Here is an 18,256-nt window from a genome sequence, read left to right as displayed (position 1 = left end):
GACTGCAGACGTGACAGCCCCAGGTCACAGCGGGGTCACCCTCCCACTACAAAGAGGCCACAAAGCGCGTCTCTCTCCAGTTCCCACTGCTGTCGCGTCCCAGTCCCCGACAGCAAGTGGAGGTAAAAGTCAGAGGGGGTGGGTTGTCTGAGCTGAGGATAGCTGGGGACAGCCTCTCTCACCCTGGGCCTGCACAGATAAACGAGGGAGGAACCCAACACCGATGTGAGGCAGAGGCCGGAGGTGGGAAGCAGGTCTCCTGTGGCCTGGGAAAAGCCAGTAGCTGGCTGATGCCCACCATGCAACCACAACCGGTGGCACTGCCCACCTCATCTGCCATCCAGAGATGCTCTCCCTCCACCGTCTCCAGCTCCTTCCAAGGCCTGAGGGTAGGGTTGGGGGCTTTGGTTCCCAGAAGCGGAGACGGCAGGCCTGAGGCTCGGGTTGTTGGGTAAAAGCCCCCCACCCCACCTCACCCCAGCTCCGCTGGGTCCCAGCCCTCGCGCCGGCACCCTGCGCCCGCCCTGGGTGGCGGAGCCCCGCAGCGCCCCGCCCCCGGAGCCCTCAAGGGGCGGGCGCGTTGCGGAGCAGAGGGAGGAGGGGCTGGCGGGGCAGGAATGCGCGGCGGCGCAGGCGGCGGAACATGTAAGGGCACATCCCGCTAGCTGCCGCCCAGCGCGCAGACGGAGCTCGGGGAAGCTGCGTGCGGGCCAGCGGGCGCGGGGCAGAGGCAGAGGTAGAGGAGCACGGCGGGCTGAAGCGGACGGCGGGAGCGCGGGGTCCCCGGCACGCTCTGCCCAGGCGGCGGTGTCCGCGCGAGCGGGCGTACCGGGCAGTCGGGGCGCAGGTGGGCAGGGCGCGCTGCCAGCCGGCCCCGGTCGCCCCAGAGCCTGAAGGGGCGCCGCATCCGCTGCAGCCTCGTCGCTTGCTGGGGACCTCGGGGCGCCCATGACGGCGGCGGCGACCGTGCTCAAGGAGGGCGTGCTGGAGAAGCGCAGCGGCGGACTGCTGCAGCTGTGGAAGCGCAAGCGCTGCGTGCTTACCGAGCGAGGGCTGCAGCTCTTCGAGGCCAAGGGCACGGGCGGCCGGCCCAAGGAGCTCAGCTTTGCCCGCATCAAGGCGGTGGAGTGCGTGGAGAGCACGGGGCGCCACATCTACTTCACGCTGGTGACCGAGGGCGGTGGTGAGATCGACTTCCGCTGCCCCCTCGAAGACCCCGGCTGGAACGCCCAGATCACCCTGGGCTTGGTCAAGTTCAAGAATCAACAGGCCATTCAGACAGTGAGAGCTCGGCAGAGCCTCGGGGCCGGGACCCTCGTGTCCTGAACCACCGGGCTCCCATCTTACTGTCATTCCCCCTGCCCCCGTGGTGCCCGGAGTTCATGCCAGGTGAGACCCCACCGGAACTGCGCCCTCTTTCTCTCCCCTCCTTCTGTCCTGTGCAGAGAATCCGGGGCCAGCACTCTGCTTCAAAGCCAGGCAGACCTAGGGAGGGTTCCTGGGGCCAAAAGAGAATAGGAGCTCAGAAGACTGAGTATGGGAGGCCTGGGGTGGTGGCCAAGATGAGCAGAGTGGCCTTTCCCTCTGGGCTCCAAATAGAAGGATCCTAAATCTGACCCAGGTGTCTGAAACGAAGATGGGAGCTCTAGGTGGGGGAACCAGGATGGGATGAGCCTTCCCAGAAGTTGGTTGAACCCTGATCAGATGGACGGACCTTGCCTCAGGCTGCTGGGCCTCCACCCCCACCCAGGGCAGGACTCGTGGACTGTGGCTTTCTAGGAGAAACGGATGGGTATAGAGGGTAGAGACCCACAGTCCTGCTAGGAGGAACACCGTGTCACAGAGTGTGAGCATTGAATTGATGCACAAAGGCAGGATCCTTCAGTTAGCAGAGGAGCTCCAGCTCCCAGAGTAGGGCCTCAGTGGAGGGCTGGCTGGTCTGGTCTGAGGGCTCCCGATGCCCATTCTGGACAGTGGGTTTGGGGCTCTAGGACTGAGCTCTTGGGAGGACAACGGAGCTAAAGGAGGGGTGAGACAGGCCAAGGCCAGGCCACTGATTCTGGGGGATGGGCCTGTCTGTCAGCCTACCCCCGAGGGCCAGCCAAAGCCCAGCTGGGCTAGAGCAGGAGACACTGGAAGGGGATAGGGCCCTGGAGCAGGGTTGGTGGTGGGTGCAGGATCATGAGTTCTCTGAGCAGTGGGGCAGAGGGTGAGGGGAGGAGGGCCCATCAGTGGTCAGGAAGGCGCAGGGGAGGGAAGAGGAATAGAACCTAGAAGCCCTGGCACGGAGCCCCGTGTCCTCTTCCTCAGATGCCACTCCCTCCCTGAGGGAACCGGGAGCAGGGTTGCGGAAGGGTTTATGCCACACTGGGACTAACTTCTCTGGTGGAAACCTGTGTGCTGGGCCCCCTGCTCCACCTCACACACTACCTCAACAACAGAGTCCCAGTAAGCCTGGGGCCATCAGTGCCACAGACCCTTTGATTCTTCTGTCAACTCCCCCCATGGTGCAGTGAGCGTTGGCTGGGAGGCTTGGTACAGGGCAGCCCTGCTGTGCTAAGTGGATCCACATGCGTCCCTCAGGCCTGGGGTGGGGGAGCCCTGGGAGGAAGCAGATGCCAGTGGCCACAAAGTGTTGTATAAACACAGTCAGCCCTGTATCCATGGGTTCCATGGCTGTGGATTCAACCAACCTCTGTTGGAAAATAGTTGGAAAACAAATTATGCTCTACTGGACATGTGTGGACTTTCTTTGTCGATATTTGTTAATTGACATAGCATCTATTTATATAACGTTTACATTGTACCAAGTACAACAAGACATGTAGAGATGATTTAAAATATACTAGAGATGTGCTTAGGTGTTAGGCAAAGACTGCATCTTTTTATACAAAAGACTTGAACATTCAGGTTTTGTCCCAGACCCAGTCCTCAGTGGGTAATGAGGAACGGCTGTACTGTTTTCTGTTTGTCCTGATGTGGGAAGGCTGGGAAGGCCTGGTGTGAAGTGCCCAACACCTAGGAGACACTGTATTAACTGCTGTTCTTTCTCACCAGCTGCCCTGCATCCCTTCACCGACAGGGGACATGACTGTGCTCCATGAGGTGAGCAGAAGCCATGGGCATGTGGAGGAGGCGTCAGAGCTGAAGGAGTGGAGGGCCAGGGAAGGAGGCCAGAAGGCTGTGTGGAGCTGAGGATGAAGATTCAGCTCCTGGACAGACTGTCAGGACATCACAACATACCCAGCTCAGCTTCTAGCCACAGGCCTGGCCCCCCACATCACGATGGGAGCTGGCATCAAGTCCTCTGCCTGCTGAGGCCCTTCCGTCAGGTCTGCGGACTGCTGTTAGTGCCTGGCCTTGCTGCAGGCCTGGAGGAGGACAGTCCCCCATGGGGTGCTAAGCCGACACCTCAGGACTCAAGAGGCCAGCCTGGTATCTGAAGAAGGCACCATCCTGGAGCAGCTTCGGACTCACCTTGAGGAGAGGGAGCTGCTGGGCCTGAGGCCCACACCTGGGGGTCTCCTGCTGCTTAGGTCCTTTTGGGACCCCCACCATCCAGGCCCTCTTTGCACATGTCTTCCCCCGCCTCTACCCATGTTCCCCCCTGTGGTGCTGGGCCTGGAGGGGGTTCAGGTGAGGTTTGGCCATTACCATTTCATGCCTATTCCAGAATGAAGATGCCCTACAAAGGGCAGTAACCACACTGTCTGCTGCGTGAAATTCTTTACCCACAAAGAACCAGGGCTTGGCATGTCTCCCTGCCCCCTCCTGCACAGCTCATTCTGAAACTGCTAGCCTGGCTAGGGGGAGACACTGGAACCCCAGTAGACCTAGTCTCAGTGGTCCTAGGAAGGGCGGGCTTCAGTGTGACTTGGGATGCCACAGTGGTCAAAGCAGTCTCTGTGGACACCTCTTCTGTAGATGACCTTGTCCCTGCTCTCTTGGGAAGTGGCTCAGATTTCTGGGCCATGCTTATCTCCCTATTGTTTAGACTTATCCATTTATACAGTAATTCTTCCTTACTGGATGGTTTAAAAGGAATAATTTCAACTCGGGGGAAATGGTGGTAACTCACTGCCCTGAGCTATACAAGAACTGTTAAGCCTAGAAGCTGGCCATTCACCCTGTTTACTGACCTTCCGTGTTTCAGAGCAGTAGCCTCCTCCAATCTGTGGAAGAAGCAAGGCTGACTGGCTTCCCTCTAGTAGCTTGAAATCTATTTCATAACCTCTTTGTGCACCCAGCTGGTCTGTTCCTCTCCACGTTTCTCCTGCCTTCCAATCAAAACTTCCCTGTGCCATGTCTCAGTTCCTTGGTCCTCAGAAGCAACTCATTTTTCATGACTGCATACGAATTTACAAATTACGAAGGAACTTCAACATCCCCTTTATGATCTCATTAGGCTGAACACCACCCCATGGATAGCTGAACCCCATCATGGCAAATAAGCATCACCTCACACGTCAACCTGGATCAGTGCCGAGAAAAATCTGGGTTTCACCAGAGTGCTGTGATGGATTGGTGATGTTTGCTGTGGGTTTTAGGATCAACATGGGAGAATAGTAGCACTTACTTGGGGCGGGGGTGCGATGGTTGCCACCCCTCCCTTGCTTCAAACTATGTTAATAGGAAAGGGTTAACTTCGTCTTTCTATAAAACAGCAGTCTCTAAAATCCTTGCTCTTTGAATCAAACCCATGGAGAATGGACAATGAGGATTTGGGCATAAGGAAAAGAGGTACCCAGGCAGAAAGAGAGTGTGAGCAGACGGTTTGGGATGTGAGGCACAATCATTGAGCAAACTAACAGCCTGTTAAGGAGAGATGCAGAGACAGAAAAGGCATGATCTGGTCCCTGCCCTGAGCAGCCCAGAGCCTAGTACAGAGATAGAGCACTGCTAACGTGCTAAGAGAGCTGACTATGTGGGCCGTGTGCTGGCCTCGGCAGAACTAGGAGGGGTCATTCCTGGAGCTTGGCGGTCCGTGGGGGAGGGGTAGGAGCAGCAGGATGTCAAGGGCAGAGGGCAGGTGCTTGTGGAGGGGAGGCAGGCTCTGGTTTCCGGCACTCCTCATTTTTTTTGGAACATGCAGCCCTGTACCTTCCAAGTGTGCTTTGGTTCTTGGCCAAAGCCAGCTTCGATTTCTCCCCTCACTAAGACAGTCACAGGCGCTCTGAAGTCACTGCTTTCAGAGACCCTCACAGGCCCCGGGACGCAGAAGGCTCCTGGTGCACACCACGTAGGTGGTGGCTGTGGCTTTGGGATGGTCACTGAGCCCAGCGGCTTCCTGAGGGTTCCTAGAGCCCTCAGCACAGAGGTCTAGGGCTACTACCGTGGGGTTTTCCCCCAAAGGTGGTGACCCCTTTGAAGAGTCTTTGCCTCCCTGATGGGGAAGAGGGCACCCTGCTTTCTGGGTTCAGGGGTGTCCTCACTGCTCTGAATTTCAAAGAAGGAGCGAACAAAGGCCCTCACCCTAAGAATGCTTGGCTGGACCACAGAGTGGGGTCAGGGCCCCTTCCAGGGCACAAACAGGCACCGACGGGGCCAGCAGACATGTAGGAGATGGGAAAACTTTGCTCATTTGGAGAGGCCGGGGGTGGGGGGTGGGGAGGGCTGTTGCCACCAACTCTCCCTCAGCCCTGGCACCCCGGGCCTCAGCCCCGCCCGGTTCATGAGTCATTGATGGGAAGATGAGCTGGGCAAGTCTCAGCGGAGCAACTGGGTGGCTGATGACGAAGTGGGGTGGAGGCCAAGGGGGAGGGGATGGGCTCCGGCCACGGGTGAGCCGGGGCTGGGAGCTGAGCATGTGGCAAGAGCGAGCCTGTTGCTGGGCTGAGAACGGAGATGAGCGCCCAGAGCCGGACATTCACTGGTCTGTGACTGGAAGTGCAGCGGCAGGGAGTGAGGATGGACTCTAGGCACCATGGGCAGCTGGCCCACCAGAACCAGGAACCACGGACACTGCTGCTGGCAAACTGTGCCTGGCGGGGTGCTGGGTGGCCCCAGGCTGCAGAGAGGCCTGGCTTAGGTCCTCAGCCTGCTGAGCCCGCCTGTCGTGAGCTATCTCAGGGATCTGTGCAGAGTACAGCCCACGCTGCTCCAAGACCACTGTGGCTTCCCTGCTGCCCTTAGTGGTGCTGATGGCCTTGGTGGCTCTGCCTCACACCACAAGGTCTTTGTACCCCACTTCTGCACAGTTTTACGTCACTGGCTCTGCTTTCTCACGTTGTCCCAGCCTCTGAGCAGCCTCCCTGCCTGCAGGCGAGTCTGAGTCACTGAGCTCTCCCGTGTGTGTGGCCATACCTCCCCCATTAGTCACCCAGGCTTGCCATTGCTGCTTTCTTGGACTTGTCATTTGCGTATTCCTGGGGCCCCAGGATCTGGCACATGGTAGGGTTTTCTGTTTTTGTTTTGTTTTTTCTGGTACTAGTGATTGAATGGAGAGCCTTTGCACTGAGCTCTACCCTCAGCCCTTTTCTAAATTTTAAATTTTGAGACAGAGTCTTGCTAAGTCATTAAGTTACCTAGCCTGGGCTTGAACTCCATCCTCCTGCCTCAGCCTCCAGAGTGTAGGGATTACAGGTATGTGCTACCGTGCCAACTACACGGTAAATTCCCAATCATCATCATCATCGTGGCAAAAGTATATATGTTTACTCTGTGGCAGGCATTGGTCCAAGAGCTGCATGATTGTGTGTACAGTGTTAAATCATGTCACACTGACACTGTGGAGCAGGTACTAGTCCTATGACACCCATGTTTTACATTAAGAAATGGGGGTGCAGAGAGATGACATAGTTTGTTCAGCAGTTAGGAAGTGGTGGAGCCTGGAGTCGACTTGGCCACAGTGAAACTCTAGGCAGGTGTTATCAACTCAACACCAGATAGATTTATTCTTACTGCATAAGTGAGTTTTGCTGAGAAAGGAACTCAGAGGTGAGACAGCCGGAATTAAGCAATGAAGTGGGGAGCAGGTACGGACAGACGGGACCCACACCTGTGGGCTGCAGAGATGGAGACAGACGTGGTATGCAACAATAGAAATGCACCTAGGGTGGTGTGGTGGGGAGATCTGGGTGCCCACAGGAGCACAGCCCTGGGCAGGGGTAGCCTGGGAGAAGGGAGGGACCCTCGGTTAGAAAAGAGCAGTGAGAACTCTGGGGGACCCAATGGGACTCAGGGCTCAGAATGTTCCGTGTTGGTCTGAGACATTGTTTCAGGACCTAAGCTCAGGGTCACCCTGGCCTGCAAAGGACAAGGTTCTGTGGCTGTGACCCCTGTGTGACAGTAGCCTGGTCCCAGAGGCATGGAGGTAACATTCACTCATTCCCTGCCTGGAGACCGAGCAGCCCAGTTCACAGAGGATTCTCCAGGACTGGCTCCAAAAGTGCCATACCCTGTGAAGGTCCCCTCTGCTAGACACCATGGGACCCTGGCCACTGACTCCTCTACAGAGCTGGAAGCCTTGGGCCTGTCGCCCTTGATCTCCCCAGCCATCTCTGCCCCAGCTGAAGTGGCCATGCAGAGTCCAAGCCTGTAGGCAACAGTGCTGCAGCCCAGGGGCATCTCCCGCTTGGCCCAGGCCCTGGCAGTGTTTCCTGACATGGCGGAGGAGAGACGGGGCCAGAAGCTGCAATGAGGACAGGGAGCCAGTGCCTCTCAAGGGCTGCTTTGGAGGCCCCTGCTGGGGCTCCATTGCTATTCAGTCCAATTCAATGGAGCCTCTGCACTTAGTTAGCACTGAGTATGCAGTGTTCCCAGCACTCACTCACAGAGGCCATCCTGCCAGGTCCTGGCCTCAAGGAGCCTCGAGGTAGTGAGCCAAGAGAGCAGCAAGGGACAGGTACGGACAGAATCCTTTAGAAGTAGGCACAGAGTGCAGGGATATTGGAGGGCTCCTCTGAAGGGAGGACAGGATCCTGACCATGGGGAGAGGGGTACCCCAGGTGAAAGAGATCACCTCTACAAGGGTCTCAGGACTGGAAAAGGGGAGATGCAGCAGGAGGTACAAGTGGCCTTCGTGCCTGCTCCCTCTTCCTTCCATGGTATATAAGGCTGAGCTAATGAGAAGCTGGGTCCCCACGGGAGGGAATGCAGGGCTGTGCTGAGCAGTGTTTAGGACGGAGCACAGTTGGGTCCAACAGGAGAGAGAGGGGAGACCCTGGGAGCAGGGGCTTCATAGTAGGAATGGAAGGAGAGGTGGAAAGCAGTGATAAGATGGAGACCAGCTGTACGTGGCCGCTGTGGGGCAGGCACTGAAGCACCATGTGTCACCCATGTGGAGGCATTCCAGTAGTGTGAAAATGTGGGTTCCCATCCCAGCCCTGAGTGTGACTCTTCCTGAGTCTCTTGCTAGCCCTGTCACTTGAGCAAGTCATTTAACACCCCATCAAAATGGTGATGGTAATACTCCTGCTTTCTGGGTTCATTACGAGAGGTAATTGAGAGAATGCCTGTAAAGTAGATAAAGCACACAGATAGTGCACACGAAATGTTTGTTTGTATAGTAGTGTAATAATCCTCCAGCAACCTTGCTTTGCCTAATCCCCATTTAGAAAACTCCATGTAATTAACAACTTAAATTAGTAGCAGTTACTGAATGCTTTTACCTAATACCAAGCCCTAGCCTTCAGGAAGTGTGGCCTGAATTTCAGACTCTGCTCTAGAATCACCTTCTTTCAAGGTAAGTATCCGCATCTTACATATGGAGAGCCTGATGCCCAGGGAAGTGAAGTTGTCTGAGATCCACAGCCACACACGGTAGCTCACAGTGGATTCAGGCCTTCTGACTCAGATGCTATGCTCTTCTCATTTCCTCACCTGTCTCCCTGGCGGTTACATTTCCTGATTTGAAGTGAGGATGGAGGACAGGCCTGGCTCTATCAAGGTTCCTTTATCAGCGTATTGTACCAGCTATCAGTCGCTTCACCGGCAGTGCTCACAGGGCTTCATTGCAGTGGCTCAGGACTTTGCACATACATCATGCTCCTCCACCCCTCTGTTCCCCTGGCAGGGAATAGAGGGCAAATTGCACAACTTGTCTGAGTTCACAGTGCACATCGCCAACCAAGCCAGAAGGGAAGGGGCAAGTTTGGCCCTAGGAACCCTTGGCTGACTCCCTGTCATGAGAGCGTGGCCTTCACACTAACCAAGACAATACAGACAAATAGCTGTCAGCAGCCAACAGTCCCTGGCAAAGTGGTGCATGCCTGTGATAATAACACTCAGGAGGCTGAGGCAGGGGGATCGCAAGTTTGAGGTTAGCCTGGGAACCTTAGCAAGGGCCCATCTAAAAATACAAAGGGTTGTGGACATAGCTTAGTGGTAGAGGTCCCCTGGATTTGATCCCCATACTGCTAGGAAGGCAGGAAGGCAGGAAGGAAGAGAGAAGGAAAGAAAAGAGCCAACTGCATTGATTGGATTGATTTCACTGGATTGGGTTGGTCAGGGCTGTGGGTTGGAATTTTCAGCTATTTATTGAAAGGGAGACATCAGGGCCTTCTGCACTTAGCCAATTTCCAAAACATACACAATCAACTAACATTTCACACAGGCTGGGTGTTCCCCGCTGCCTAGAAGAGTGGATTTCTCCAATGGAACAAAACACATGAGTTTGGCAGCATGTACACTCCCTGCGAGGTGTCTGGAAGACCCTCCCCACCTTCTTTGCCTTTTCCTCCTATAGTCTTCATTATCCCTCCTGTGTTTCTATCCAGGGCTGAGTCAAAGATCCTTCAGACATGACCTTGCTGTGTTTTCACAACACCCAGATTCCTCCTCTGCGGAAGAAGTGTCCTTGCTGAGGTGGGTCCAGGCTTCCTGACCCAAAACCCAGTGTGGGATTAGAAAGACAAGGGTTCCCACCCAGTGCTCTGGCTGCGGCCCACATGCATTTGGGCCAGCTGGAGTTTACAAAGTGGTGTCTCACAGCCCTCTCTCCCAGTGGACTCTTGGGGCTCCTGCCAGCCAGCCTGCAAGTCCTGTTTGTTTCTGGCACCCACTGCCAGTACCCATTGCTGGGCTGAGATATTTTCAACAGAAAAGGCCCTGAGAAACTCAGGGGGTTCCTAGGAGGATGCAGGAGGCCGTGGGTCCACCTCGCTTGGGACAGTGCCTCCTGATCTCAGGTCTTTCATGAGCACAGCCCTGTGAGAGGTCAGCCGGGCCCAGCAGCCAGTTCCCTGCTCCTTTGCCCAGCTGTTCCTGGGCCTGGGCAGAACTCAGCAGGGCCCTGGACAGGGCCTTGTATCTCCTCACTGTTTCCTGCTGTGTTGGAGATGCTGCATCATCAGGCCGGTGCCGGATGGGTGCTCAGTAAAGACCTGGGGAAGCAATGAATGTGCAGTTATGCATGTAAAGTGTGTGTGTGTGTGTGTTTGATGTGTTAGAGCCTTGTTGGCTCCCAGGATTGGATGCTTAGTCTTGACTGCCAACTTGACTGGGTTGAGAGGCGCCTAGGAGATTAGTAGAGCACACCTGTGGGTGTGTTTGGTATGTCCCGGTGGCATGACTGTGGGGACCTGGCCCCTTCTCCGGCTCTTCCTCTGCTCTCTGCTTCCTGGCTGCACGAGGTGGGCAGCTTTCCTCTCCCTACAACACTCTTCCTCCATGAAGTTTCTACCTTGGGGCCAGCCACTCATGGACTGAAACCTCTGAAGCCATGAGCCAAAATAGACTTCTTCTCCTTTAAGTTATGCATGTGAGGTATTTGGTCCCAACAATGGAAAGCTGACAATACGCAGGGCAAGGGCCCATTGTGTGTGGGGGGACATGGGCTGGGCTCCCGGAGCTCTTGGCACACTTCAAACTGGCAGAGCCTAGAAGAAGGCAGGCATGGAGTGCCCTGGGAGGACACCCGAGTGGGAATGCCATTGGTGGCTGGCCCTGGAGGCAGCACTTCTGGGTCCTCATGTGGGGTGCGCCATACCTGTCTCTGTGACACTGGGCAAGCCCCTGCCTGCCAGGAAAAGATGTTTGTCAATAGTTAGCAGTCCAGTTAGTGGGCAGCAGCTCCTGGGTGCTTGTTAAAAGCACAGAACACTACTTGGGGATGGGGGTGCAGCCAGTAACCCCAGCACTCTGAGAGGCTAAGGCAGGAGGATCACAAGTTCGAGCCTAGCTTGGGCATTTTACTGACAGCCAGATATTATCTGGTCCCTGGCCCCCTAGCCAGATATTATCTCAAAATAAAAAAATTTTAAAAGGGGCTGGAAATGTAGCTCAGTAAAAAGGCCTGGGTTTAATCTCCAGTACTGAAAAAAAAAACCCTCAAAAACGAAATAAGCAAGGGCTGGGGATTTACCTCAGTGGTTCTGGCACCTGTCTCACAAGCACGAGGTCCTGAGTTCGATCCCTGGTACAAACAAAACAAGCAAAAACAGAACCCTGCCCAGAGCCTCTGGAGCCGGAGTCTGGTATCCATATTTTTAATAAGTCCCTGTAGTGATTCTGAAGCTGCTAGCCCAAGGGAGCGATGCTCAGTGATCTCTGACAGTCAGTGATGTTCACTAAGAGCTCAGGGTGCAGAAGATCAAGGCTCCTATCCTGTCCTAAGGGCATAGGGGTCAGGTGCTTGGTGAAAATTCATTGAAGGGAGCCTTCTGAGAAGTACCATCACACACACACACACACACACACACACACACACACACATGCGCGCCCTGCAAGCTCACATCCACGCATTGGCCTTGTGTGCCTAGGCCTGGGAGAGTCTGCAGCAGCAAGGGCATCTCCTGTGTCCATTTCCTGTGTCTTCCTCAGACTGTAGGGTGCTTTTTGCGATTTTGATCAGGTCCTGCCTGTATCCAAATATCCCAGGGAGAAGGAGGAGATCTGGGCTAAGTGCCTCTGGCCACATTCTTGCTGGTTTTGTAACCAACACTCTAAATGAGAACTTTAAAGTTGAGATTTTGTTTTCCCTTTGGAGACAGTGGCTGCTCCAGATGTCCTCAGGCCTAGGGCATAACCTGCCACCCGAACTTCTCTCCAGCCAGATGAGCGGATAGAATCCCCAGGTGCTGGCACCAGGATGTCAGGCCTAATTTCACTCCCTTAGGCAGGGAGAGAGAGGGCATCCAGGAAGGACCGGAGCAAGCTTGGACGTGTTTATGGTCTCGTTCTGTTCTCTCCCCACTGTTTCCTGCTGTAAAGACCCCAGCGCACATGTACTTGTGAGATGGCAATTTGAGGAGAATAGACCCTTCATCACCTTGGAGCCAGCTTTGAATAAATCCTTTTTCCTTGTTACCAAAATAAACGACCTCCTTTGAGTGGCTGGTAACATTATGGGCCTCAGTTTTTACAAATGTAGAGTAGGGGCTAGGGTCCTACCTCCTGCCAGGAATACTCTTATGGCTTAGGTCTAAAATGTTTCCCTGAAGTGTCATGTTCAGAGGTGGTGCCTGGCTGGAGGTGGCAGGTCACTGGGGTGTGACTCGGAAGGATGTGTTCTTGTCCCGGGCTCTCCCTTCTCCCTGTTCCCTCACCGCCATGACTTGAGCCCCTTTTCCCTTGCTGTGCTCCTCTGCCATCTAGTTCCTGCCTTGGAGCCGGCCCACCAGGAATGGAAACTGTGTGCCAAAAGAAACCTCTCCTCCTTGAAGTTGTCAGGGTCTGTCATCATGTGCAGCAAAGGGAAAGTGGCTAAGGCAGATGTAAGTAGTAAGGTGGAGAGCACAGTGCAAGGGAGCAGGTGGTGAGGAGGAGACAGTGGCCCGGGAGCCCTGCTGAGCTCTACTATGGAAGCCTTTTCCCCACTGGTCTCTGCCTTTCTTTCCCTGGCTCTCCCAGCTGCTCCTTTGAGACTCAGTGCTGGAGTCATGGTGACAGCTGACCCTAAGGGTCTCTACCTCCTGGCATCACACCCTGGGCCAGCTGCCTCCCTTGAGGCAGCTCACTTCTGGTTAGGATTTCTGTCTTGCTCATTCTCTCTCCTTGCTCATTTTTGTTTGTTTGTTTGTTTTTGGTGGTGCTATGGATAAGCATGTTTTTGTTCTTTGTTTTTTGTGGGGTTTTTTGTACCAGGGATCAAACTCGGGACCTTGCGCTTGCAAGGCAGGCGCTGGAACCACTGAGCTAAATCCCCAGCCCTATGGTGGTGGTATGGATAGAGCCCAGGGGCACTCTTCTATTGAGCTACAACTCCAGGCTCTTTTACTTTTTATTTTGAAACAAAGTCTTGCTAAGTGCTCCAGGCCAGCTTCAATCTTGTGATCCTCCTGCCTCAGCCTCCTTAGTAACTGAGATTATAGGCAGGCACCACCATGCCTGGATTCTTCTCCACTGGACCAAGCAAGCATCACCTGGAGGAACTGCCAGGGAGAGGCTGAGTCCCAGCAGCTATGGGGGTTTGCAACTGAGCCCTCAGGTAAGAGCCTCCTGCTGGCCTATACCACCCAGTGGATTCCTGACCATAGAAACCGAGACCATAAATGTGTGTTGTTTCAAGCCACTAAGTTTGACCATCTATTACAGCAGGGGATAACGAATGCAGACACATTTGCGGATTCCTTTGTTACGCCAGTCTTGGCCAATGCCCCCATCGAGGCATTCCACACACTGCTTGGCCTGGCCTTGGTTTATCACGTTCTCTTTGCCTTTTTCCTCTAGTCCCTGGTCCTGTGCCTGACACCCAGTGTGAGGCTGAGTGAATGAGATTTTGGAATAGCTATCCCTCTTTGCCCCCATCTCTCCCCAGATTTGCGTTCTCAGGAAGTGACCGATCACCCTGAGATCCCTGACTCCTTCAAGACCCTTAGAGGGCTGGGTTGGGGGAAGACTAACATAGAGCAGGTGCTCAGGGTCCAGAGTCCTTGGAGGCCACGGAAGTCACCAAAGTTGGGAGGAGCAGAGCTGGCCCTGCTGTTTGCTGTTTGGGCAGGGTGCCTTCCCCAGCTGGCCTGCTTGGCATTGGGCATGGACCTTTCTGCCTCAGGGTCAAGTTCTGAGGCTAGAGTGGTGTCCTTGGCCCCTTTGGACTGTGACATGGGGCTGGGGAGGAGAACTCCCTGGAAAGAAAACTCTACAACTATGATGGGAAAAAGCCACTTCCCAGGAAGCCATTGCTGAGAGCACTAGGCAAGGAAGCCTGACAGATTCCTGTGGCTGCTGGAAGAAATCACCCACCTCTGGCTTAACACACAGAAATGGATTCTCTAAGGCAGTGGTGGTGAAGCTACAGCACGAGTGCCACAGTGGGCATGCAGAGCCCTCGCTGTTGGCACACAAACCAAAGCGAGCATGGGATAACATCGCACATAGGGGCACTGTTGGTATTTGCAATAAATAAGTGGGTTTTGGACACTCAGACTCCAAAAGGTTCACCATCACTGCTCTGAGGGTTTTGGAGGCCAAAGGTCCAGAATTAGTATCACTGGGCCAGAATCAAGGCACCAGCAGGCTGTGCTCCCTCTGGGGTCCCCAGGCAAGAATAGCTTCCTTGACTTGTCTAGCCAGGTGGGTCCTTGGCTTGTGGGATGGATGGCTTGCTTGTTTATTTGTTTACTTGAGACAGGGTCTCACTATGTAGCCCAGGCTGGCCTCAAACTCATGGTGGTCCTCCTGCTGGGGTCACAGGTATGTGCCACCATGCCTGGCTGGGGATGGCACATTTATTTATTTATTTTTGGTACTGGGGATCAAACTCGGGACCTTGCACTTGCAAGGCAGGTGGTGGAACCACTGAGTTAAATCCCCGGCCTGGGATGGCACTTTTAAACTTTGCTTCTGAGGCCACACTGCCTTCTCTTCTGTCTACCGTCTCCATGTGCCTCCCACTTATAGAACCCTTGCCATGACGTTTACAACTACATTATGGACCCTGGGTCCAGAATCATCTCACCCTCTCAAAATCTTTAAAATCACATTTGCAAAACCTTTGCCATAGAAGGGAACATTCTTAGGCTCTGGGGATTAGGGTATGGATTATTTTTTTTTTTTTGGTACCAGGGATTGAACTCGGGTCCTTGCGCTGGCAAGGCAGGTGGCAGAACTACTGAGCTAAATCCCCAGCCCAGGGTATGGATATTATGGGGTCCATTATTAAGCTGCCTCAGAGGATGTGCCCAAAAGGGGAGAAAATGAGGCATAGAGCAGTACCGTATCACATTTTCCTTTGAGAACTGAAGCCGGGGGAAATTGACCCACTTCCCTGCCATCAGCTACTGTCCCCGAAGGAGGTCCGGCCCAGGACACACAGGGCTGGTTCTGACTTTGGCCCTCTTGGCATCCAGATCCCCTGGCTCCTCAATCTTTCCCCCTCCTCTCTGCTGGCGCTGGTGTGGGAGGCCCTGGCTGTGTGACAGGGGAGCCTGGCCACAGAGCGAGGACTCTTCCCTCTTCCTCTGCACCTTTCCCCCAGCACAGGCTGGGCAGCCCCACAGCCAGGGAGGGAGGCTGTAAATCCCCTGCCCGCCCACGGAACAGTTGGGTTCCAGGCACTTCCTGCTCACTTAACCCTTTGCAGGCCTGTGGACCTTTCCTGGGTTGAGCTGGGAGGAGCTGGGGCCTCTTTGGGTCCAAGCAGAGCTTCTGCTCCTCTATGTGACGTTAGCCAGTGGCTTTAGCATTGTTTATTGAGGGGACTTGAGGACTGCTGCCCTGCCAGAAGCCAGGAAGGGCTGGGGCTGGCTAAGCCCTTGTTCAGCTGGCAAGGGCGCTGGCAAGGGCCATGGCAGGAAGGGTGTTGCCCGGTTCATGAGCCTCCTCTGTGGTCATTGCTGGCATCCAGTTGGCCTTTGTTCAGAACCAAACTCCAAGGGGCTCTCAGATGGGTCCTGGACCAGCTGGAAATAAAGTACACACACCGGCCAGAGAAGAGTGCTCAGCGCGGGCCGTTTACTCAGCTCCCTCCCGCCCAGGCTGTGAGCACAGGCTTTGTTCGCCTTTGGAAGAGAATATGTCCTCTATTCTATTCTTTTATCCTACTATGGATTGAACCCAGAGACAGTTTACCACTGAGCTACAGTGTATCCCTAGCTTTATTGATTGCAATACCAATGGATTGAACCGGGGTCTCTCTACCACTGAACTACATCCCAATCTTTTTTTTAAATTTTGAGACTCGTCTTGTTAAGCTGCCCAGCCAGTACTTGAACTTGTGATCCTCCTGCCTCAGCCTCCTGAGTAGCTGGGATTAGTCATGGGCCACCACACCTGGCTATAAGTTCGATGGAAACTGGAAGTTTCCAGCTGGCCAAAATCACCCCGCCACGCTTTCTGTCATGGGATCCATTTGGGAAAGTCCTAATGCTTTGAAGGATGTGAAAATGGTTTGTAGAGTTAGGACAATTACACACCTCAGGGAATGTTTTTATTAGGGTCTTCAAGAAATTAGAAGAGTTTTAATCTCTGGGTGGGTGGGAATGCCATCATCATTGTGGGAGTGGTTGTGGCTATCTCCCTTCTGTATGGCCTGGTAATATATTTGCATGGGGTTTTCATGACCACTGTCTAACCTGATCTCCCCACAGCTTGGAGCACAGATGATCTCTTTTCCCTCCATGGATTAAAAAACCTGAAGATCCAGAGAGGTTCAGGAACGTGCTCAGAATCACACAGCAATAGTGTAGTTCAGGAGCTGGGACCAGGGCCCCAATCTATAGGGCAGGAGAATTGGCCTGGGTGGTGCTTCAAGAAGATGGTCAGGATGCCCTGGAGAAGCAGAGCCCACAGGAGGAGCAGGAGCAGCAGCTGGAATTCAGGCCCCAGAGAGGTTCTCAGGAGCTTTCCATCCCATCCTGGAGTGCTGGGGGAGGCTTGGCAGTGGTAGCATTTGATTGAATGCTAATGGTAGTTAGTATTGCTCAATGCTTGGACTGAATTGCTGATAATTCATTTAATCAGGACAGCAAAGGAGCAAGGGTAGGAGGGGTTGTGAGGAGGAGACAGGATGGGCAGAGCCACCTGGATTAACAACCCAGGAGCTGGCTCAGAAGAAATACACCGATGCCCGGCCACTATGGGCTGGGAGGGTGGCAGTGAGACCTGCAGCCCAGGACTCCGGAGGTGGGCAGAGCTGCCAGCCTGGTGGGTCTGGCCCGGCTCTGGTGGACCATGATCCGCCCCTCCCCCAAGCCACAACAGAAAGACAATAGTCCCAGAGAGCCTCCCTGGGACAGGACAGCCGGTGCCAGGCTGCCTGGCAGGACAAGAGGCCCTTGTGCTGGCCTGGGCTTTAGATCCTGCTCCTCCCTCCCTGGCCTTGGGGAGTGGTCGGAAGTTCAGATCCTAGGTGGGAGGGGGACTGGGAGCTCATGCAGCTGGGGCTGGGGTCACCTGGAGGTCTCCAGGGAGTCAGGGGTAGGGTTGGGTGGCACATTTTGGTCCTTGGAGTCTGGGAGAAGCAGGGGGGACTGGTGGCTTCTGGTGGGGCTTCAGGAATGGCCCCGATTTGGGCAGAAAAGAACAGAGATGCTGAGGTCTCCAGACCTTTCTCCTCTGATCTTCACCACAACCCCTGGGTATGAAGGCGGAGGATGATTACTCCCATTTTACAGATGAGAAGGCAGAGATTCAAAGGGCTGAAGGCTTTCCCCGAGGTCACCCAGGGAATGCAAGGAAGCTTCGATCACCCTGCACTGGCCCTGGGGATGGGAGGGGCTGAAAGAAGCCCACTCAAGCTCTGGCTTCGGGATCCCCAAGGCCACCTGGGCAGCGGGAACCAGGTCTGCCTGTGGTGAGGGCCAGGGTCCGCCCAGCCAGCTGTCCAGCGGAGTCACTGCCTCCCACCTGGCCCATCCTATCCCTCCGCCTCCCTCCACCTGCCAGGGCAGGGCCTTGGGAGCCCAGGCCAAGCCTCCGGCGTTCCAGGGAAGAGAGGTGTGGCTCTGGAGGAAAGCTGGGTCTGGGAGGCACAGGGGCCCAGCCGGACAAGTCCAAATCTACTCAGCTTTTCCTTGAAATTCCACACACCCTGGGCGTTTGGCAGGATCCCGGAATGTGCTTCGTCTGAACAATTTGTCTTTCATGGTGCATTTTCATCAATTACCTCATTGTTCCCTTTGCATTGCTTTGGACCACTCAGGCTGGCTAAGGGCTCCCTGTGCGTGATGGGGGGTGGGAAGGCGTGGGGTGCCTAGAGGGAAGGGAGCCTCCTGGTGGCCTAGTCTGCAAATGCCCAGGTGCCCTTGCGACACTAATAGCAGGCTGATGGCATCTCCCAGGGTGACACGTCTGAGCCACCCCACTTCCCATCCTGTTTCCGGGGCCCTGGGTGGGGGGAGAGGAGATTATGGGAGCTGAGCAGGCATAACATGGG

At 54.8% G+C, this 18,256-nt stretch overlaps 1 protein-coding gene across 1 annotated transcript; it reads left to right on the top strand.

The window, feature by feature from the left end:
• Positions 1–681: 681 nt before the first annotated feature.
• Positions 682–3,704, top strand: Phlda3 (pleckstrin homology like domain family A member 3). Its single transcript, XM_004862237.4, has 2 exons — positions 682–1,389; positions 3,058–3,704. Exon 1 carries the CDS (start codon positions 949–951, stop codon positions 1,324–1,326), a length of 378 nt encoding a protein of 125 aa, XP_004862294.1. The 5' UTR covers positions 682–948; the 3' UTR covers positions 1,327–1,389; positions 3,058–3,704.
• Positions 3,705–18,256: the final 14,552 nt, after the last annotated feature.

Source organism: Heterocephalus glaber, unplaced genomic scaffold, assembly GCF_053883595.1.
Source record: "Heterocephalus glaber isolate CG9 unplaced genomic scaffold, H.glaber_assembly_v1.0 deba00001600, whole genome shotgun sequence".
Classification (NCBI taxonomy): Eukaryota; Metazoa; Chordata; class Mammalia; order Rodentia; family Bathyergidae; genus Heterocephalus; species Heterocephalus glaber.
Note: the sequence above shows the minus strand (reverse complement) of the source record. Positions and strands in the feature narration are given on the sequence as shown.